Source organism: Chelonoidis abingdonii, chromosome 10 (assembly GCF_003597395.2).
Source record: "Chelonoidis abingdonii isolate Lonesome George chromosome 10, CheloAbing_2.0, whole genome shotgun sequence".
NCBI classification, from domain to species: domain Eukaryota; kingdom Metazoa; phylum Chordata; order Testudines; family Testudinidae; genus Chelonoidis; species Chelonoidis abingdonii.
In genome coordinates, this window is record NC_133778.1 from 27,417,285 (window position 1) to 27,441,091 (window position 23,807).

At 39.5% G+C, this 23,807-nt stretch overlaps 1 protein-coding gene across 5 annotated transcripts in view; it reads right to left on the reverse strand.

Annotated features, from left to right (window-relative positions):
• Positions 1 to 23,807, reverse strand: part of MYO1B (myosin IB) — a 208,653-nt gene that overhangs the window by 161,896 nt on the left and 22,950 nt on the right. For 4 of the 5 annotated variants that reach the window (XM_075070045.1, XM_032763336.2, XM_032763335.2 and 1 more), the window contains exon 2: positions 5,444 to 5,584. In XM_075070045.1, the coding sequence (XP_074926146.1) occupies positions 5,444 to 5,578 (135 nt within the window). In that variant the 5' untranslated portion in view covers positions 5,579 to 5,584. Of the gene's footprint in view, positions 1 to 5,443; positions 5,585 to 7,733; positions 7,880 to 23,807 lie in introns of those variants that run through there. The other variant, XM_032763333.2, reaches the window with a different exon arrangement.

The window sequence follows — 23,807 nt, forward strand, 5'->3', positions numbered from 1 at the left end:
CAGAGAGTTGAATCCTTTTCTGTCCGAAAAATAGGCTAAGATCAGGCCCTGCCGGTAGAACTTCCACAAGCATAAATGCACCTGGCCCCCTTGTCAATCATTTCCCACTTGCCCTTAACATTTCTGGATTTTAAACACTAGGAAAAAAGCCACCCTGTCCAGGAATGAGGTCCAGTTTTGTATGCAAACAAATACTCAACTAAGTCTTTGTTATCCAGTGAACCACTAATGGCATATAACATTTGTAGTAATGCCAGACTGTAAGAGGAAGTTACTGTTAGAGCTGGATGAACAATTCACAATAATGTATTTAGGGAATGAAGCTACCTCCCCCACAAATTACCCACAGACAGATTGTGACTTTTATGAATTAGTTCACTGTTTGAAGGTGTTCAATGAATGTTGTGTGAACAAACTTTAGTCTCGGGGTTGTTCACAAACTTCATTGGAACCTCCAAGTACGTAATATTAGTGATCAGATATTCAAGCTACGTGACTGGCCAACTAAATTACACCTTATCGTTTCTGTTTGCTGATTAAAGGTTAGGATAGCCAAATTTTTGCCTTTTAAAATAAAAAAAAGTTAGTTTTACCATGAAACTCATTTGGTTGATTAAAAGAATCTCAAGTTTGGAATCTGCTTTCTGTAAACATCTGTACCAGTAGAACTCTGCTCAGATGTTTGCAAAAAAGTGTGAATAAAAGGGGATGTAAACTTACTGGATGCAAAATTTGCTTTAAAAAGTTGCCAGAAATATTTACCAACAATTAGAGCTTTTTAGTGAGAAAAGAACTGCAGGCTTGTGTGAGGTATGAGTCATTTCCAGACACAATTAAACTGAGTTTCTCATTTTCAATCAACACATGCACATTACCCAGTGAGCCCCAAAACCACTCAACACAAGATTACTGCAAAATCCTAGAGTAATTATTAGAACATTTGGCCTAACTCCAATTCAACTAGCCTTTATGCTTATTTCTATAGGCACAGTCTCTTTGCACTCTGGAACGCAACCCAACACCCAACTCCATTAAACTTTGTAAAAACTATGAAAATGTACAACGTGACCAATTCAGTAGCCAGTGTTCTATTATGAGCACTCTTCTTTCCTCCTGTGAGCCCAAGAACATGCGGATTCTGAAACACTGAACTGTCTATTTTTTTCTCCAAGAACTTAGATACCAAAATACAAATTTTGATTCCTATGCTTAAAGAGGGACTTCCTTGTATGCAAACACTAAATATGTGAATTTGCCAAGTGAAAGATGTGTTTTAAAAGAAGAAAGAAAAACAGGGACATAGTCATTTCTTCCTTCCCAACTCCTGAATTTTTGTAACAAGCCTGTACATTTACACTTCCTACTTTGGAAGTAAACATTCTACATGCACTCAGATCTAAATCCTAACTCAGCCCAGAGGCACATAACCATAGGAGTTCCAACCTACTGGAGGCTACACAATGCCTACAAAGGGAATGGTCTAAACTCAATGTCCTGCAGAGTTGAGCTCTTAGCAGGTGCCATTTGCAGTAGTGAAGAGATGGAATTTCAGGGACGAGCAAGGAGATAGCCATTGGATCTGCAACAACTCACATCCATCAGCCAAACATCTCCTCTCCAAAGCCCTTTCCTCTCGGAAGAGTATTCTATTTCACCTCCCTACCCCAGAAAGAACCCGTAAAATTCCATTTACTTTGTCCTTTGGCACTGGATTTGTTGATGTCATGCTTTAAATTATGCACTTACCTAGAAAGACCAGCTAACATGGTTACACAGCAGGCTCTGCTCCCTGCAAAATTAACTTTAAAAATATAAATAGTCCATGTAAGAGTCTATTCTCCACAGGTCAATCCCTTTGAGAGTTGTAACAGGATTTTTTTAACACAGTTGTAAAACTGTAACAAATAGGTAGTTCAGATACAAACCATATACGTTACTTTACCAGAAACTGATGTTTAAAAACTGATGTTGACAAAGCCGTAGTTAACTGCTGTGTATGCATAAAAAGGAGCTGAATGGACAATACTGTTTGGTTGTTTTTTTAACATCTACAGTTGAATACTGAAACGAGGGAGGAACTTGAATCTACAAATTAATTAAGAAAGAAGAAGTGCATTCCTATTGCCCTGTGAATGGACCCTGCATGGCCAGGTTCATGCAACAGGGATGAACTGAAGTTTCCAGGCTTTGTTCATATCTAAGCTCTTCAGTAGTCTCATTTTGCTCCCCATGATGGCATGCAAAACGTGAGGTCCTGTATGTTAAAACATACATTACTTCCAGATGTAACTTCCATTGTGTTCAAGCTTAAGTCTAAAAAAAAGAAAGTGAAAAATGTATTTCTCAGGGTTGAGATTTTGTGATGGGAGGGGAAAGCGGGGGCTGGTTTTTTGCTTTTTAAAAAAAACAAACAGGAACTGCTGTAACAAACAAAAAACTCTGTTCACATGAAATTTTAAAAAGCTGCAGGAAACAAAATCGTGGGGGTGAAATTTACAAAGCAGCAAAATCTAATTGATCTGGAACTGAAATAACATTCCTTGAATTGTTTAGTACATAAAATTATGAAACATCACAAACCAGATAACCAGTCTACTCAACAGTACACTACTTGGCACTTCCTTGAAACAGCTATTGCTTTTATTGGCTTTGAATTAAATATTTGAATATAGTAAATGCTCTGATTTCGTCTAAAAGTTTTCATCTTTAATAGGTGGATTAGTAAACTGAGTTTAAGATCAAACAATAAAAAGTGATAAGTAAAGTTGGTTAAAATATTTATCCTTCCTATCCAGGCTACAAAAACAGGAGTTGAACTACCTGTTTGAAAGGTCTTTATGCTTGGAAGCAAACTTAAATACATTTTGCTGAAAAGTGTCAGGATTTTCCACCTGGAAGGCAAATGTTCCCATACTACTGAAGAAAATGACACCTTCCTTTATTTGCCAAAGCAAACAATACAATTAATTACTCTGCAGTAATACTTTATCACCTTAGCCAACAGAATTAGAATTTTGATGTAACTGCCTCAAAGAATGCATTTTTTAAATGACTGTGAAAACAGTATGTAATTCAGGTAGTTTTTATTCTATACATTTAAAAAAATAGATTAGCTATTTGGTATACAAATCTAATTTATCTCCAGAAAAACTGTCTAATCTCCCAAAGTTCAATAAAAATATACAAACTTTTTCCATTCTATACTACCTAAAATTGAAGCACTTCAAAAATCCACTCCCTAATGGCAAGCAGGCATCTCTCCTAACTGAACGTCTCTGGCAGACTCTAGGGTTTCTGCATAAAGTAAGTTTCTAGCCCTTATAGTTAACAACCTTCCAAATGACAAGAGTCCTGTGGCACCTTACAGACTAAGAGACATATTGGAGCATGCGCTTTCGTGTGTGAAAACCCACTTTATCAGATGAAAGCTGACCCACGAAAGCTCATGCTCCAATACTTCTGTTAGTCTATAGGGTGCCACAGGACTCTGTTGCTTTTTACAGATCCAGACTAACACAGTCACTCCTCTGATACTTGAACCTTCCAAACATGAACTGAGGATAAACCAACACTATACTATGTTCTTAAGTCTGCATGCAAACAGTGCCAGCACTTCGGCCGCCCTTCATGTTTTCACTTGGCTGTAACAGAGTGAAAATTGATCAGGCTAGTTAGTTTTCACTGCTACTGTTGGGAATCCACAGTCAATGCTGAAACTGACAAGAATCAGATCAATTACACTGTGCTACATATTGGGAAAGCTGTGAGTTGCGGTAGCAGAGGTGCTACTAGCCAGGATGGGCAAGGAAGCATTAGAGGAGCTATTCACTGGGGAGGACTACCCAGAAAAAAGCTGTGAGAACGGTAGATTAGCAGAGTCCCTCCACACACCATCCTCCTTCAAGGAGCCAAAAGAGGCTTCACATTTTAATTTTTAAATGCCTGATTATCAGAGACTACAAGTGACAGAATTCCCTCAAGGAGCCAATTCCTAAAACAGCACCTTGAAAGGAATCCTCCTCCTCTCCCTGCATTTGGGGGTCACCGTGGCTCCTCCTCTCAACACTATCTGTGACAATGAGAACTACTTGTCTTACTTTGGTCCTCAGCTATCAGGTGACTAGTCAATTCTTCAAGCCCTATCTGTGAATAGGGTGGATGGGTAAGGCTAAGTGACCAGACGTGGGCAACAGCTTGTGTGTAGATATGGGTGGGAGAAGAAAGTGAAAGAGTGATTTTGAAGGAGAGAGAAGCAGTAAATATATAGTGGAGCAGGGAGACCACATAATGTAGGGAAATAAAGACACAAAGGGAGTGGAAAGAAAGGAAATAAATACAGAAGGCAATGCAGATAAACCACAATCTATTATAGGATAGAAAGGAGAAAGTGGAATTAAGTCATGGAAGGACTGAATGCATAACAAATCAAGCAACATACTATAAGTAACATTTTGAACAATTAAACAGGAAGTGGATTGAGAATAACCAAAATTAAATATGGTACACAACTCTTTTATTCCATTAAGTTACAGGTGCTATGGGTTGGAGAGCATAGCTCCCCTTTGGCTCATAGCTTTCATCTTCTATCTATTAAGTACATTTTTCAAGCACTGACTTTCATTCAGGGATCAAAAAGCTCTTGAATGACATTACCCACACATTGCCCCAGTGACACAGGTATACTATATACATTTTGAAGAGGAAGAAACTAAGACGCAAAAGTAATGCATCTTTATAAGGCCACTCAAAAAAACCCGTCGCAGAACTGGGCTCAGGACAGGAGTCCTATTTTCAATCCCTGATGTAACCATTAGTATGCACTTCCGCTTCCTAATTTATCACTGCTCAAAGATAATCACAATCTTCATGTGTATGTAATCCCACACATATCCAAGTTTACAAACCATGTTTCCAGCTGCAAGCAGAACCACAGATGCTTGTGCACATGCTTTGTTTGCAAACAAGTGACATTTCATGTTTCCGCTAATTCCATTAAACTAAATTTGTACTGTTTATACACCATATCAATGATACTTATTTTGTGGATCATGAAAAGAGGTGCCAATCAGACTACTTACATCCCACCTTCCATAGAAGCACATTTTCTTTAAAATGTGTCTTCCTGATACAACAGCAAGATCAAACTATTTACATTGTTGATTCCACACGGCCTTCTTTTAAAAGTGATAGGAGCAAAATCCTATCTTTAGGACACCATGTGAACCTGTGCAAAGGATTCTGAAACACGTCTGAGGAAGATCAGAAGCAAGTGGCATAAGTCACAATTAAAAAAATAAAAGAGGTGTTAAGTACCTTTAGCTAATGTAAATGCAGTTGACATGCACCCCCTACACAACATAATTCTAAAACACTTTTTTTTTTTTTTTTAAAAAAAGAGGATTAAATAGCCCCCCCAGGAGATATTTGTGCAGCATGTACTTACATATATTTCACTGTGGTCAAAGCGCTTCTTGAGGTTATTAATGAATGAAACTTCACTAAGAGGCTCTAAAAGGACCATATCTCCCACTCCAATCATATTGTCTAGAAGTGACGTCTTCACCTCCATTTTGGCCATTTTCCCCTGCTGAGAGAGAAAAAAACATTTGAGCACGATTAATTTGAAAGGGTCTATTTATTCACATTTATAGGCGCTATCCAGGAGTTTGGCTGATCACCACACAGGAACATAAATACATTGAGTGTCATTTCTATTAAATGTTTTTCAAAATGTTATATTTTTAATCGAGAAAGGACAGAATTCACAACAATAATTCAAAGCAACGTGGACATAAAATAAAGGCACCCAAAACATAGCCCACAAAGTCCTAAGACACAGCCCTTGTTTGCTAGATATCAAATATTGAGAGGCAATTCAAAGTGGCTAAAGATTCCAACAGGTCAGAACCCAAGATTCCTTTATTTGTTTTCATGGAAGATAAGCTAGAAACAAGTAAATGTTTTGATTTGCAGTTAATTTATATGGATACATTTCAAATTTAGGGCCGAATCCTGAAATCCCTATGGCAAGCAGATTTTTCTAGGGACTTAATGAAAAGTTCCCACTTTTAAGAAGTCAATTGTTTTTAAAACTGAAAATCAAGAACTGAATTGCAACTTATGCATAGAATCCAGATTTTTTTATTACAATAAAAATATGTTCAAGTGTATGCAAACCCAACTTTCTATTGATTTTTAGAATGCCCAGCCATTCATAAAAAGTCTGCTTTTTATGGGCTTACTGTCCATATTCCAATTTGATTCAACTTTCCCCATCTTCACCTTCCTTCCACTACTCCAAACAACCTTTTAGATTCTTAAAAGTAAAACTACTTAAGTTAATTAAGTCAGACAAGAAAGCTATTCTAAATTATACATTGCATTTCCCACGTTTTGGGGTTTATTAATAGAATCTTTCCTTAGTATTCACAACATAATAGTCTGGACTGTCTACCATTCAAACACTGTGGAACTATACCTTTGCTGTTTGTCAAATAATTAATTTTCTTAACAACTCCTTTCAACTGGAATGCAGACACTCAACAATTTACTTCTTATTCTTATGGAGATATACCTATCTAATAGAACTGGAAGGGACCTTGAAAGGTCATCAAGTCCAGTCCCCTGCCTTCATGAGCAGGACCAAGTGCTGTCCCTGACTGGTTTTTGTTTGGTTGGTTTGGTTTGCTTTTGTGCGCCACATCCCTAAATGGCCCCCTCAATGATTGAGCTCACAACCCTGGGTTTAGCAGGCCAATGCTCAAACCACAAAGCTATCCCTCCCCCATCCTTCTAACTTCATTTGCTGAAACCAGAGATAATTTCCTGAACAGATCTTTTCAAATCAAATAGAAAATAAACAGCTCCAAAACTATGGGCATGTCTACAAAGAAAGAAACACCCACAGCTGGCCCATGCCAGCCAACTCAGACTCACAGGGCTTGGGATGCAGGACTGTTTCACTCCATGTAGATATCCAGGTTCAGACTGGAGCCTAAGCTCTGGGACCCTGCTACCCCACAGTCCAAGCCCCACAACTCTGAGTCAGCTGGCACAGGACAGCCATAAGTTTTATCTTTGTTATGTAGATATACTCTAAACTTCCCTTAATAGGGACAGGAGAAAATTGAGGACCAGGATCAAGCCAAGGAATTCAGGAATTCATACATGTAAACGTTTTTACAACAAAATTAAATAACTGATCATAGACTGCATCATAGACTGCTGAACTACAGATAGATGAACAGCCTTGTGACATCATAAACTCAAATTTTGAGATTACTGTGCAGCCATGCAAATTTATAATAGCAGAATAGCCATACTAATGAGCAATGACCTGTCAGTAATAAGTATCTGGGCTGTAATCTTCTGTCTATTCCTCCACAACAAATTCTAGTTTTATTTTTTTCTTATGAAAACTAGTTTAAATAAAGTTTCTGGAGGGGATTATTAGTTTATACGATCAGTGATAAGCAAACTGTTCGCATGTTTACTGCTATCACATTTACATGATTTCCTATAAAAATTAGTCTGAAAATACTCAGTCCAGACTACCCTTTTACCTCCTATTTGCAACTATGACACCGTATAATTATGCGCTATTTAATTTTTGAGCTGTAGTTCAAATATCCCTCAAATCATCAACCCAGATTCAAGGCATGTTTGATGTTATTCCAAGTTCAACCAAGAAAACTTGCAGCTCTACGGTACAAGACTCCCAACCTTAACCAAACCTGGGAATCTTAGCTTTCACATATCCATGTGAATTTCTCTCTCATAATCATGCTGGATTATGGTAAGCAACTGTTGCTAGTCAGTCTTGCTATACAAACAAGAGAGCATTTCCTTGCATATTGGAGAAAGCTATTTCATCAAAATCTTGGTTTAGTCCTAAAAAAACCTCAGCTCCTGAATTAGTTAAAAAAAAAAAATTAAAATGCCCCCCAAAAGTCATGCCATAAGTATGACTTGGATTTGTACATCTTTTCCACTCATCCCCGTCAAACTACTTTTTAGAAACCACTGGTCTGACTTTAAATTGTATCTTTACTCTCCACAGGATTTTTTTTCTGCAACTAATGTTCAACTATTTTGTATGAGCTGTTAAAAAAAAAGTCCTCCTCGAATATGGAATTTATTAAATATTGAGTCAGTACCAAAAGAAGTTCAGCTAGCACAAAACCCTAATATGGTCAACTGTAACTTAAAATTTAAGTCTAGCCAGTAAAGCTCATTTACCACTCTGAAATTACAAACCACCTATTATGCTAAACACATCATTTCTACGGAATTTCAAGACCAGGAGTACACAAGCCATTAAGCCTATTCATATACTGCTCAACTAGGAGGCACTTACAAAAGGGATACATCAAGTCACCATTCCCAGCATGCAAAGCAAGAACAGTGCATGACTTACAGAGATGAGTCTACTGATAGTATTTGAGAAAGGAGTTCACAAGGTTTATTCAATTCTAAGACTTTTTTGCAGTAATCTAGTACCATAGTATCATTGGTCATTTCTATCAGCTTTAGAACAGGAAGATATTACTGACCTAGATAGTAAAACTAGGATAATATGCTGGCTACACAGCATGATTCAACAAGTTTTTTCTAAATCAATTTCAGTAATTTAAAGGACATTTTTGAAGGCCAAACGTTTGGTTTACATTGAAATTGGTATGATCCAAAAATATTCTACAATCCAAATGGTTTAAGCCACCATTTTGGGATCCTATGCACAATTCTACTCTGGCACAGTTGTCACAATGGAGGATTTGCAGGATGGATTTAGTTTAGAAAGAGGACCGAGAAGTAGTAAGTGGAAAAGGGTTTTCAGTATACAGATTTTATTAAGAACCACCAACAATAATGTAACACGCACATTAAACAATTAGACTTATGCTAATAGAATAATTAAGAATAGAATAGAATAGTGGGGAAGACGCATTAAAATAGACTCATTAAGGTTTGTCAGGAAGTTTGAAAGTGCATGGTGCATTGTAAGTGCCAAGTATCATTATTGCTAAAGAAAGAGGACTTTGAAGAAATACTAAGAAGAGTCAACGCTATATTTCAGTAGAAAATGAGAAGTCCTATGTTGCACTGGTAAGGGAATAAGTTTCAGCCAAGACATTATTCATAGATCGATCTGTAAACTTTGGAGCTCAAATCCATGTTAGGCTTCTAATTAAATTTTTTAAAGATGCTGAGCACCCAGCAGCTCCCATCGACCTGTAATAGACCTAGCGTTCTCAAAGTCACTCAACTTCCTAAATAGAGACTTATTTTTTGCAAGCCTTTGCCCTTAAACTATAAAGCAATGGTATGCTTCTGGAAAAGATTAGGTAAAACTAATGCTGCCAAGCTTAAAAATGAAACCTAACTGCCAGCATTAGCCAGTGCTGTGGATGGCACTTAACAAAACAAAACAGGCAAGCTGGTTAAATGTCAGATGTGTTAATTATGTTTTGCTTTTTTATATAAACACAAGAATGACTTTTGCTTTGGTTATTTCTCTATACAAATTACTGACCTGAGAAAGATTCAAAGATGTACTGAAACTGTGTAATATTAAGACCGTAGAAAAGCTTGATAAAAATGGCAGACCCCAGATTTACCTAACACATTTACAGCTGTATCAAGCTCATTTGGATACACTGTATGAAACAGTTGTGTAAAGTTTACAGTTGTAAATTATTAAATTTTAGTATAACAAGAAGTTGGTTCAGGGGGAAAAAAACCCAAAAACAAAAACAACTCTGCTGATCAGATTTTTCCCCAAATATTTTCTGAACTCTCCCACGCCCACTTGCTAGTTCCCTCCCCTATTAATCTTCCTCATCATCCCCAGAGTGTACTCCATCTCCATTCCACACCACCATCCCTGTTCTCTTCCTATTCAGTGGCCAGCTTTCTCCTTCCTCACTCTTCCTCCTGGCCCTGTTCCCACTTAACTTGCATAGATTTCAACGAATTTTACATTATAAAAAAAGAATGTTCAATTGTCCAGAATCTTGTCTATGTTAAATAAAAACATACTGCAACAAGCCAAGAAAAACCTTGGGCTTGCAATACTAGTTCAGTGTTTTGCGTCCACACACTCCAATGCCTGAGATAACTCTATTCATGTCCAGCTGGAACACTACAGTCAACGATGATTCTCTCCTGTCCCCACACAGTCTAGGTAAGAAGCCACAAAGCTCTGCAGCCTAGCATTGGCTTCTACTGCCCCTATCTAATGACAACTCCTCTATGTTCAACTTACTCTCTACTCCTTTTATGCTCTTATTCTTCTCTCATGGACCACTCTTATTAGATCAGAGTCTTCCCTTCCATTGCAATAAATTCCATTTGCCTGGTCAATAAAGATGTATTTATTCCCTGAACTCTATGAGTATTAGCACAGATTTTCACTTAAAAATAAAAACATAAGAACGGCCATGCTGGGTCAGACCAAAGGTCCATCTAGCCCAGTATTCTGTCTTCCAACAGTGGCCAATGCCAGGTGCCACAGAGGGAATGAACAGAACAGGTAATCATCAAGTGATCCATTCCTTATCGCCCATTCTCAACTTTTGGCAAACAGAGGCTAGGGACACCATCCTCGCCTATAGACCCATCAATGGCTATCCTCCATGAACCTATCTAGTTATTTTTTTAATCCTATTGTAGTCTTGACCTTCACAACATCCTCTGGCAAAGAGTTCACACAACGTACAGTCAGTCTGTGGAAGAAATATTTTGTTTTGTATGTTTTAAAACTGCTGTCTATTAATTTCATTTGGTGACTCCTAGTTCTTGGGTTATGAGGAGTAAATAACATGTCCCTATTTACTTTCAACACACTATTTATGCTTTTATAGATCTATCATATTCCCCCTTAGTTGTCTCTTTTCCAGTGGAGGAGGACATTTTAATGGCCCAGTACCCAAGGGACTCCTGACAGCGCTGGACTCGTGCAAAGCTCCAATTTCAGGATGGTTAAAAAAAAGTAGTCCTTGCCATCACTACAGTCTACTCTCTATAGAAAACATTTGTGAAATTAAAGGCAAAGTTATCAGCACCACCAACAACTTGAAATCTAGGAGGAGTTAGAAGTAGCTTTAGGTATCGTACCTGGCCCTCAGCCTCCTTGTCAGCTTTTGTGATTTTGCAAATCCCACTTACATATGTTTCATTTCCCTGTCACTGCAGAACAGACCCACACAAATAAAGAAAACTTTCTGACCACATACAGGAAACAGTGAAAATGACTAGATACGTAGTGCTGCCAAATGGACACAAGTGAAACTGAGAAATGGGGAAAATGCTTATCTTTTTTATCAGAGTAATTTTGTGCCACATCTGACAAAAGCATGCACAAAAATTCAGAAAGAAATAGGATTTGGAAGTTGTTGATGTTCCTTTATACGAAAAAACCTCATGCCACTGCCCTCAAACTGATGCACAGAGTACATATATACAGGAAATTGAGTATGCTGATAGGGAAACAGCCCTGTTGGACACAGTGACATCGACCTAGATTCTCGCCAAGGGTACACTCACTGAGAAAACTATGGAGCTCTGTTCACCCAACACTAGAGCACTCAGCATCCAGCATGTAACAAACTGCTGATTCTGACCCAGGAAAACATTAGCAAGGGCTGCTGATTCCCCCGCTCTTCAGTCTTTGGGACAGAGCAGAGCACAATGGAGCAGCAGCACTGTGGATGTAACCTTTCTGTTGCCTGGAACTCTTCTTCAGGGAGAGAGTCTATAACCTCCTGCTTCTCCCAAGATTGTTGAAAGATGCTGAGATGTGGCAATGAAAGGACTGAGGAAAAGAGCAGGGGAAGACAACTGCCAAGCAGCGAGAGAACTTTGGTGCCCAACGACTTCCTGCAAGGAGAAGAGTGGGTTCAAACCCCTCTGACAGGTATGTCGTAGAACAAGAATATTATACAAGTGAAAACACTTCCTTTGCTTCTGTACACTGCCTTAAGCTTTGCCCAACAGATGGCCATTTTATGAACACCTTTTTCCCTCACCAGGCAACAGTTTACTGCAGTTACACTCTGAACCAGTCAATATTTGCCTTTTTTAAGTAGTTTATAACTTTGGCTTTGTTTTAAAATTAAACAATGCTTGTTATGTCTTATCTAGAATTGAAAAGTATCAGAGGTGTAGCCATGTTAGTCTGGATCTGTAAAAGCAGCAAAGAATCCTGTGGCACCTTACAGACTAACAGACGTTTTGCATCCGACGAACCCTGCCACAGGACACTCTGCTGCTTTTATAGAATTGAAAAGACACTTCTAAAACTTTGCTCAATGTTTTGTTAGTTTTCAGTAAGCATCAAACATTGAGAGGACTTTACAGATTCCTCAACTAGTTAACCACAAATGGGTTCAGTAAATTATGAAAGCTAAACAAGAGATAGTGAGGTATATTTATTTATATTAAGAGTGAGGGAATGTTTCTATTAACAGCAATTAAACAGCAACAATTTCTACTGCTGAGCAATGTTTCTGTCAGCATAAAGACAAAAAACACTCACCCCATTCATCCAAAAATATTGCCACAACAGAAATGGCAATACCAGCTGTTGGCTGGTACTATGAGGTTCTCCACATGTATCTCCAGTGGTAGAAAAGTTGTGCAATGTTATATTGACTTCATTTTAATGCATACATAAAAGGGGACAGAGAATTTCCAGCTACTGAGAGTCCAGTGTCACAACATTAGTGTTCGGTTGCCATAAGAATTCCATAGCAAAAGACACACTAAATTGGGTTAGCTTCTAAACAAAGACTTAAGAAGCTATATTTTTCAAGATATTTAAGACCTATTCACTTGCCAAACAATTGATAGTAGCTCAGGTAAATTCCATAAATAGAAGTATTTAACTAAACTCCCTTAAAATTCACTATCCTATGTGCTTGAAGTAGCCTGCAACCCCTCTTCTGTCCACCTTTGGGGCTTCAAAGCTCTCAAGGTGCACCAGAAATGGGCTGCCTCCTGCATATCTTACAAAAACACAGAAGCTCAATTTAAAGTAGTCCCCTACACATTTTGGAATGTAAATAGAAGATGAGTACAGCTGTATTATGTAAGTTATGGACTCACTATATGCAAAAAACAATTTACCATTTGAAGAATCCTTTACAAGAATGACAGAACAATGCAAAATGCATGGACAGTATGCATTGTTCAGAGGCTCGTAACTTGCTCTAATTAAAACTAGTTTTCTTCTCAGTGCAAGTAATTTCCATGTCAAACATCAACTTTTAACTCATTTTAACAACAGAGCTGTTCAGAATTGCAAATGTTTTTCTGACTGAAAAATATACTTTCTATTAATAGCAGAACTGTTGTATTCCAAGTTTCAGAAAGTTCTAAGCAAATGAAAACAGGGGATTAGAATGAAAACTGCTATGCAAACTTTATTATAATCAGTGGTGGCTACTTATACTACGATTCTTTGAGAGTCACAGAGAAAATTACTCGGCAGACCATTAAAGATTCACAGCAGCGCTTTAACTGAAAAACAAATCTCTATAGCCCAAAAAAATTATATGGCACTGATTAAGGAGTTTGCAGGCTTATATGTGCGTGTGGTTTGTCATATACATGAGAGGCCATTTAAAATATGTATTACTGACCACAGGTCTGCAATGATGAGGAGTAATATTACCTTCCCAGTTGCTAAGGAACGGAATCATCTCTTTAAGTAGTTTAAATTTTATAGGGACTGAACATATTTGGGAATTTAGAAAAACTAGACTTCAGAAAGTATTATTATTTTATTGCAAATGTATGTCGCTCATTGACATTAATGAGGATTAAAACTTAACATCTTTGAGGTGATTCAGGTTATTGTAATTTTTTATTTATAATTTTAAACTACGTTGGATAGATTACTCCAACTCTATTTAACTTGTGATGGCAGACTCCCCAAGAGAGTTGTATGTTCTCAGGGACTGCCCACGAGTGCTTTACTGATATCTTTTTGTGATTTAAACATGTTGAGAAAAATCACAAGATATTCTGTATTTAACCACAAAAGGCAAAGGCCATGAGAGCTATATGTACTAAACAAAGGGGTTTTTTTCCTCCTGCTCTTAATTGACTGAAGATTAATTGAGTGCTGAAGGGTAAACTATGTTACTTACATTTGTCCTATGCTTCTCTCTGATTTACTCCGATATCCGTTATATATAGATATAGATATTCCTTATTATAAGATTACTTTTTTGGTCTAGATGAAACACTTCCATTTTATTCTCCTGTATATGTAATTTTTCGAAGTACTTGCAATATTTATTATATGTACACTATATCTAGTTGTTACCAGTTATTGTATTAGGTTGTTGGTCCGTTTCCTAATTCAGTGGTTTATATCTTTACTTTCAAAGAGATCTCTACTGGTTAATCTGGTTTGGAAGGCTTTGAGGAGGATGCTTGCTACTGAAATATCAGCCTGACAGACCTTTTTTAGCACCTATTAAAAGGTAGTCTTAAAATATCAAAGATGTTTTAGGCTCCGCTTACATTCTGGGTAAGTTCCATTTAAGTTTTTAAATTATACCAATAGGTTTAAAAGATTATAGGTGTGGTATAACCTTTTTTTGCAACAGCTTATTCTGAACCCTGAATATAGTTTTTCTATTTTAAGTTACTTTCGGTTTTTTGAGGTGAGTGCATTGGTTACTCTCCCACTTCCCATTTTCTGGCTGGCTGGGAACAGCTCCCTAGAAATGGGCTCCATGCTCCTGCTCCATGGCAAAATTCCCACTGACTTTATTAGGAGTAGAAGCCATCCCATAGAGAATATTTACTTTTAAACTTTCTTTAGTCACATTTTAACTGTAGAATTTTGTAAACATTCTCATCTCCAGTAAATAAACTTGACATCAATTTAAAAAAGTGTGTCCATTTTTAATCCTACATTGTTAGAAGCAACACCTCAGATTGCTATCATTAAAAACAGAGAAATATTATTGAAATATTTTTCCAGTTTGTTTTCTTCATGCACTTAAATGCATTTTTTTAAAATAGAACCACTTCGCTGTAGTCTCAATCAATTTGCTTATGTGGGTCTCTCCACTTAGAAAGAGAGAAAGATAAACCCTTTTTTAAAGAATAGCAAAAAGAGATTGCAATACCATGTCAGCGACAGATGTTGAACCTGAAACTAACTTAAAAATACGTGGTTTTTTAAATCACAGTCTAGATATTTGGTGGACAGTGCCATTTGAACTACACGAAATTTTAGGCCATACAGGTATTTAGTATAGAACATTAAACACCTGGAAGACAGTCAGTTAAGAAAACACAAATACTAGTTTTTACTACTATTGGTTGTATAGCTGAATTTCAGTACAGAGGGGATGCCCTTTTAACTAGTTACCTTAATCTTTCAAACTGCTCTTAAATTTAGTGCTAATTTTTGATTTCATGCCTGATTCAAAGGTTATGTTTGCATAACTGTTAAAGAACAGAGCCACATATACCAAGCTAGGAAATTTTTGTTTATTTTAAGTGTCATAACTTTGGCCTGCTAGCAGGCCACAGTTCATGTTCAAAGACCCACCAACAGCAGATCCCTGCACATTATTATATAAAAATGGCCAGTCTTCATCACACACAGTCAACACATTTTTTCCAACTGAGGCCTACCTCCTTTGGGAGAGATATTACATTCAACATGAAGCTATATGCCTCACTTACACTCCTACAATAATAAAAATTAATACTTGTACTTCCTTTTACACACACTGAGAGAGCAAGTCATTCCTTTATCCATTCAGTGCTAACCACACACCTCTGTGCAACATGAGACAGCTGGAATTATAAGTTTCTATTTGCCATAGAACAACAGTGACAAGTCACTCAAGGTCCTTATATGATAAGGTGTATTACAGTCAGTGGCAATCTTGCTGTCAAATCCCATACATGCTGTTTTGAAATATTTACTCTTCTGTCAAGTGCTAAGCGGATGAACAGTCAAAGATGTCTGAAGAATGTGAATGAAGATGACCAAAAAAAAAAAAAAAAAAAGACAGGCCACAGCGGTAATAAACATCTGAACACTGGATCCATCTGGGGCTGGGAGGGCTACAAGCATAACAACTCACGCTGATTAATAACTTCAGTGTACAAATGGATCAAGCTTTTCTCCCCATTGGACACCAAGCTAATCAAATTACTGATGCTTCAGAAAATCCAAATCCCATGGAAAATATTGGTCCCTTTCTGAGCATGATCCACTCCCCTCTCACCACCAGTTCCTGAATGACCAGCCCTGATCTCAATCCGTCCCAGCTATACGAGGGATTGGATGCAACATGTCCCTCACCTCCATTTAAACACACACTTTTGCAAGAACTAATTGTCCAAAGTAAAGCCAGGAACTTACAAAGACAAAAGTACCTTCTGACAGTAGCTTTTCAATTGTTCATTTCCACATTTGGTATATATAACATAAGAGGACAGACAAGTTACCAGAAAACCACCAACATCCTGACACAGCTCCCCACCAAAAATAATTAACAGACCTCATATTCATGCAATCCAATCTGCCAATTCTGAAACATACCCACTGCCTAGCAACTCAGCCCTAGGTCCAGTGGGTACCTGCAGTTCCATCCACCTTCAAGAGGACAGGAGTGACAGATGAACTGTCGAACAGGATGCAAGAGGCTAATCCACTACTTCACAGGAGTTCAAACGGCTTCACTAGCTGCAAGGAGAGCCAAATGGAGAATCTGCCACTAAAAGAAGCACACTGATTGGCCTTTTCCTCCCTCCTCCCAACCCTCAAGAACCCAGAACTCTTTTCAGATCTTTCCCATGGGCAACATCTGCTAGAAGAGACAAGAAGGATCACAGGGATGGGGAAGGAAGTGACTCCCTCTACACGGCCAGAGCAAGTCAGGTTACCAGGATATTACTGTCAAAGGAAGACCTCAAATGTCTATGACAATCTATTAATATATTTTGACACCTGGACAAAATTGGTCCCTTAGTGAAAAAGCCAATTGTTGAATAGGCACTGGTTATGAGCACATCCCCCTAATAGATAGGTGACTTCAGAAACATTGCAGTTCAGACATTACCTTTAAAAGCTGTAATAGATCTGTTTCCCTGTCATCATTTTCCATGACTGTTTGTGCTGCACACTGATTTCTGTTCCGGGGAGGCTGGCAGTCTTGTGACTACACTACCACTTATGTCACATGCATCCGATGAAGTGGGTATTCACCCACGAAAGCTCATGCTCCAATAGGTCTGTTAGTCTATAAGGTGCCACAGGACTCTGCTGCTTTTACAGACCCAGACTAACATGGCTACCCCTCAGATACTTATGTCAGTATAACTTAAGTCACGCAGGAGTCTGAATAAGCCACCTCCTGAGCAACAGAAGTTACACCTACCTAACCAGCAGTGTGAGCAATGCTTTTTGCAGGAGAGCTGCCCCGCTGTAAGCTCTCTACTGTAGCCATAGCCTTGGTAACAGAAAAGCAGAACAGGAAGAAAGTTTTATTTTTGTTTGTTTTTTAAGGGTGCTGTGAGATGGGGAAGAGATTTTGCAAACAGATTAACTCCAAATTTTGAGCTAATAAAGTGAAGTGTCCCTTTAAGAAAAAGAGAAGATTAAGTAAATTGTATTTTTGTTTGTTTTTAAACACAATACAGAAAGTTGTGTTTCAATAATCTTTATAATTTAGACTGTGTGTTGTCCTTCTCAATTGTCTATTTTCACCAGTACATCAGAAATCATTAAACAATAAATCAAGTTTTCCATCAACCTGACTGCTTTATCAACAGATGGCCCCAGACAATGGAGAGAGCTCTAAAACCGGCAATTCAAACCCACAAAGATCACTAGAGTCAAAAGGCACATGTGGCTAAGTGTCACATTACTATTAAAGCCCAGGAAGATAAAAGATTTTCAATGTAGTTTTAAAATATACATTTCACAATTTTAGTGTGAAATACCTTCCTAAAACAGCCACAGAAGACACTGCCCTCGGGAAGTGGGGAGCAGAGAGAGTCAATCTCACAGCACACAAACTCACAACTATACAGAGACATTGAGCTTTTCCAAATTTTGTTTCAGCAGAAACAAAAGTCAGTTGATGGTTTTCATAATCAATACATCAGCAGGCATCTCCTTATCTTAAAATTGTGTTACAAGTTACCAGGAACTCTAGAAATGCATGTGCACTAAATTCTTGTGCTCTCAGAGATTTAGGTCTGGTCTACACTACGCGTTTAAATCGATTTAACGCTGTACCCGTCCACACTACAACGCCCTTTATATCGATATAAAGGGCTCTTTAAATCGATTTCTGTACTCCACCCCGACGAGAGGAGTAGCGCTAAATTCGATATTAACATATCGGATTACGGTTAGTGTGGACGGAAATCGACGTTATTGGCCTCACGGGCGTATCCCACAGTGCACCACTGACCACTCTGGACAGCAATCTGAACTCGGATGCAGCGGGCAGGGAAACAGGAAAAGCCCCGCGAACTTTTGAATTACATTTCCTGTTTGCCCAGCGTGGAGCTCTGACCAGCACGGGTGGCAATTGCAGTCTCAAACTCCAACAAGAGCTCCAGCATGGCACCGTACGGGAGATACTAGATCTGATCGCTGTATGGGGAGACAAATCTGTTGTATCAGAGCTCCGTTTACAGAACACGAAATGCCAAAGCGTTTGAAAAAAAAATCTCCAGGATACACAGCGCTGCGTGACAAGCGTAACGGGGAAGCCAGAGACTCAAAATGGACACTCATGGATGGAGGGGGTACTGAGGACTCCAGCTATCCCAAGTCCACAGCAGTCTCTGAAAAGTATTGCATTCTTGGCTGAGCTCCCAATGTCTGTAGGTTACAACACAGTGTCTGGTGTGTTCAGGGAATAGCTCCTCAGTTTCTTCCCCCACCCCACGTGAAGAAAAGGGAAAGAAATCATTTCTTGACTACTTTCAATGTCACTTTATGTGTACTGAATGCTGCTGGTAGACGCGATGCTGCAGCAGTGAAGAGCAGTATCCGCTCCTCTCCTCTCCCTCTCCCGGGGTAGACAGTGCAGAGGACTAGTAACCGTCCTCATGAATATCTAACATGTTGACACGAGGCCAACATTGCTGGTTACTCCCAGTAGATAGGACAGAACGGCTAATAACCACTTCATCATAGCAACTGGGGCTTCAGCCCCTCCCTTTCCTGGTAAAGAAAGATTGTACTGCTGGACTGTCATAGCAGCAGCATGCTGGGCTCTCCCCCACACCTTAATGTCCTGCCTGTCTATCATCACGCCGAGGCTGCTCCCCCTCATTTTATGTCACTAAACACTCAGTGTTTCTTATTCCTGCATTCTTTATTACTTCATGACACAAATGGGCAGGACACTTGCACGGTATCCAGGAGGTTGGGGGAGGAGGGAAGCACCGGGGGGGGTTGCAGGGCACCCCTGTGATACTGACACGGAGCAGCTGTGCTCTCATACACTGGTCCTCATACACTTGCCCTTTCTAGGCAGGACTGACTTTTTAGAAACCATAAGGGAGGGATTGACTCAGTTCCAAGTGAGTCAATCCCAATTTTGTTTTGCGTTGCGCCCCATTTCAGCCAGGGGCACTCATGATGGCAGCGGACAGTACAGAGGAGAGAGATAACCATCATCATTGTCAGTTTTCTCCGCAGTAGACGGTACGGAACGACCTGTAACCATCTCTGCTATCATGCAAAGCAAGTGAACTGCTGTGTTAGCACTGGAGTATCGCCTCTCTGTCGCGGCATCCAGTACATATACGGTGCCGGAAAAAAAAAAAGCTGAATGGGCTCCATGTTGCCGTGCTATGGCGTCTGCCAGGGCAATCCAGGGAAAACGGCGCAAAAGATGTCAGCTGATGTTTCCAGAGGAAGGAATGACTGACGACATTTACCCAGAACCACCGCAACAATAATGATTCAACCGAATTCCAAGGGGCGGGGAGACTGCAGGAACTATGGGATAGCTATGGAAGAGCTACCACAATGCAACGCTTCAGAAATCGACTTTAGCCTCGACCATGGACGCACAATGCCGACTACTGTGCCTAGTGTGGCCGCATGAAACGAATTTATAATATCAGTTTTATAAAACGATTTTAGCTAATTCGATATTCACCGTAGTGTAGACGTGGCCTTAGGCTATCTCAGAGATCGCATATCCTCAGATTAAACCAACACAAAAAAAAAAAAAAAAGATGTTTTGCACCTTTTTGGTTGCCAAGGTAACCTTCAGATTCTTTGTCATTACTACATGTAACAGTTTGTAACCAGACAGCGACCAGGGTAGCTCTCAATCTGTTCTGTGTTCACAGACCACAGGGTCAATGCCACAGCAGCTAGTCACATTTTGCCCCTACTAGATAGAGGGCTTCCCAATGAGGCAACACCTCAGACTGGCTGCCTTTCCACTCCACTGCCTCCTGTGGCAAGGTAGGAAATCAGAGGTGTTTCACATGCTGAGGGGGCTTCTTCCTCACTCAGCACATGGAGCAGGTGGAGCTCGCTCTCTCCCCCCACCCCTCCCTTGAAGAGCTGGGAGTGTTCCTGAAATGCTCTGCCTCACAGCTGGCTCTGCAGTTCCTACTCTGGCTCCCATTAACACCATGCCAGGCTGCTACTCTCCCCCACCAAGCACTAGGACTGGAAAATAAAGACATTCCTCCAACTCCCCGGCAACAAAGCACACACACCAGGCAGGAGTGACAGACTCCCAGTTGTCCCCTCCAGTCTCACCCAGCACCCGGAAAAGAAGCAGAACTCAAAGTAAGACAGAGCAATAGGGTGAGGAGCACCAGCAGTATTTGAAAACAGGTAAACATAATATGGATAGTAACGCTAACGAAGAACTTTCTATTCAACTGGTCTTTTTAAAAACATCAATTACCTCTTGTATTTTCTTTCCTTCCCTGACTTTGATCTTCTTTTCTCTTTCCAGATCATGATCTATGCTTTCTTGCACTGTTTACAATGTCTGTTTCCAGTACTTCTATATCGCGATACCAACTTTTCCCAACCTAGCACTAAAAATTTCCCAAATCTGGTGAAAAATTCCCATATGAAGGTTTGTTTTTGTTTTTTTTTTTTACAGTGCTTCTATATCCTGGGAAATTTCCCAAAACCTGAAATTTGTGAGTAAAATGTTTCAACTTGGGAAATTGGGAATTTTCATTCAAACATTTTACTCAAAAATTCCCAGATTTGGGGAAATTTCCTAGGATATAGAAGCACTTTCTCTCTCCCTCCATCCTCTTACCCTTTGTTGAGCTAATTCTCCTCCAAAAAATCTCACCCCCAAATACCATACTTCTCTGTTGTAACTTTTCAATCACCCCGTCCACCCACATGCATCCACTCATCCCCTCACACATCAGTTGCTGAGTGTCTGGTAAAATTTTGTGGACTATTTGGCTAAACCTACTAGCCAGGCCACAATCTAAAGAAACCTCTCGCTACCCCCTTCTTCCCTTCCTCCATTGTCAAGAGGCAACCTCCCCTGCTGGAAAAGAGAGTTGCTGGGATTCCTAGCAGGATGCTGGGCTCAGGTGTATCAGTAGGCATCTGGTAAACATGAATCCACAGCCCAGCCTCTCAGTTAGAAGGACCATTTCTCTCCTCTTTTTGCTCCCCACCCTAAACCAAGAAACCTCTGGCAGCTTCCTTGGTCATTGGGAGATCTTCACTACATTCCTGAGCCTCCTAGCTGAGGTAATCGGAGACAGGTGACTGATGCAGCCTCTTCATCCCCTAGCCTCAGTGTTTAATGCTTTGCAAAACTACAGAACAGGGAAATTGATGAGATCATCATCAATTTCACAGCAGGACAAGATTGACCTAACAGCAGCAGGAGGAACTTTCTCTAATTGTGGCATCCAGCAACTCCTTATTCAATGATCTACTAGAGGCCATATTAGGCTCTAACTCTAGGACGTGGTTTCAACACAGGTGAATTAAAGTACTGAATCAATTCCTTCTACTTTGCTCATAAGTTTTTCAGAAGCCTTTTGTGCAAAAAGTATCACACACAGGGGTCCACATTTGGTTTTTAAGTTTCAGATTAATAATTTGCAGGCTTATCTAAATACAGCATAATATACCCTCTCCATTTCCTGCATTTGCTGGTTACCTTAAGGCTGCTGCTTTTTGAAAACAAACAACAGCAACCTGTACTTATGTTCACATGCTGGGCGAGGGGAAAACATTATAAGAACTCCAAACAAGAAAGAAAACATTGGCCAGGTTTTGGGTCTATGAATCTTAATCTCTTACTATTTATTTGATACAACTTTTTCCTTCTTATAGTCATTACTTCCGTTTAATTTTTCCTATTAATCATTCTCAGTGCCACTGTAGAAGGTGCAAGTGGTAGGGAGAAAGAGTAAAGGGGTAGAAATAAGGAGAGGGAAAGTACGACAACAGAGCTTCCAAAGCGTATCTGTGGGCTGGGGCAGGGAAGCTTACACTGTTCCAGACCATGCTGTAGATGGATTAATGCACTCTAGTGCTGTTAATCTGGCATCTCTCACAAGCAATTAAAAATAACAGCTTTCTGCAGATGGTAGTGAAAAATAAGCACCTCTTTGTTATCCGTTGTTTGAATACTGAGAAATATGCATTGAATTGTTTCAATACTATTGTACCCACTACCTCACCTTTCTGCTGAGCTTCTCTAATTGTCATCTTCTTCTCCCGCCCACCACACCCACTCTTTCCCTACATCTGGTCCTCTTGCCCAATGGCATAGGAACGCTGCTTATGTCCACTCCAGCAACCTTCCCTCTTCCAGGGAGAGGGAAAGGCAGAGATTATGAAGATGTTTAGGACTGAAATGAGCAGCACACCTACACCAAATCAGTTAGGCAGCATAGTATAAATGTGGGTTAGGAAAATAGTGTAAAGGAGCACTCTGCCCCCACCCCCAAATCCCAAAAAGGCTTTGGCACTCTAAACATTTCTTGCCTTCACTGTTGGCAAATTCTGGATATATGGGCTCTGTCTCTTCAGCCTTCAGTTTGTTTAAAGCTAGGCAAGCAGACAGAAAATTCAGTAAACCCCATATGTTGATTGCTTTCATTCCAAACTGTGGAATTGTTAATTTCCTTGCAAGTTTTTCCATTAGGACAGAAAGGATCCCATCCTTTCCTCTTGTCCACACTATTCCCAAGTCAATCCTTCCTGCTATTCTGTCTAGACCAGGCTTATATTTTAGGTTTTTTTGCTTTAGAAGTATCCTGTCAGAAGTTGCGGAGTACATCCACCCTTTGACAGACTATTAGAATGAAACAATGCTTTTCATTACCACTACAAGGTTACTAGCATGAGCAGAACATACTATGATATAACCACAAGTTTAGTCACCAACACAGATCGTAAACTTTCCCTGGTGAGAAGGGGAGACGCAAGTTACCAGTTTCTGCAGGATTTATGCCTTCATCAAAAAGAAAATTATGTTTCTTGTCCTCGTGGCAGTAAAGATTAGCTCTGAGGCACATCTGAATGGTTAACCGGTATAAAATTGTCTTCCTGAGTCTGCAGACAATTCCAAGCAATAACTGAGCTGAACTAGTCAGCTTTACAGCTGCTCTTCAAAGTTTGGGGACTACCATGAAAGTGGCAAGAATCATGTAAATTTTACTTCACTTCTTGGGAAACTAAGTAGAAGCAAAATCTGGACCTATCCAAGGAAGAGCTCCGCTATCAAAGGCTCAGGAGAACAAGCATTATGTGCTAATAACCTGCATATGGTGTTTCCTCTAAGGCAGTG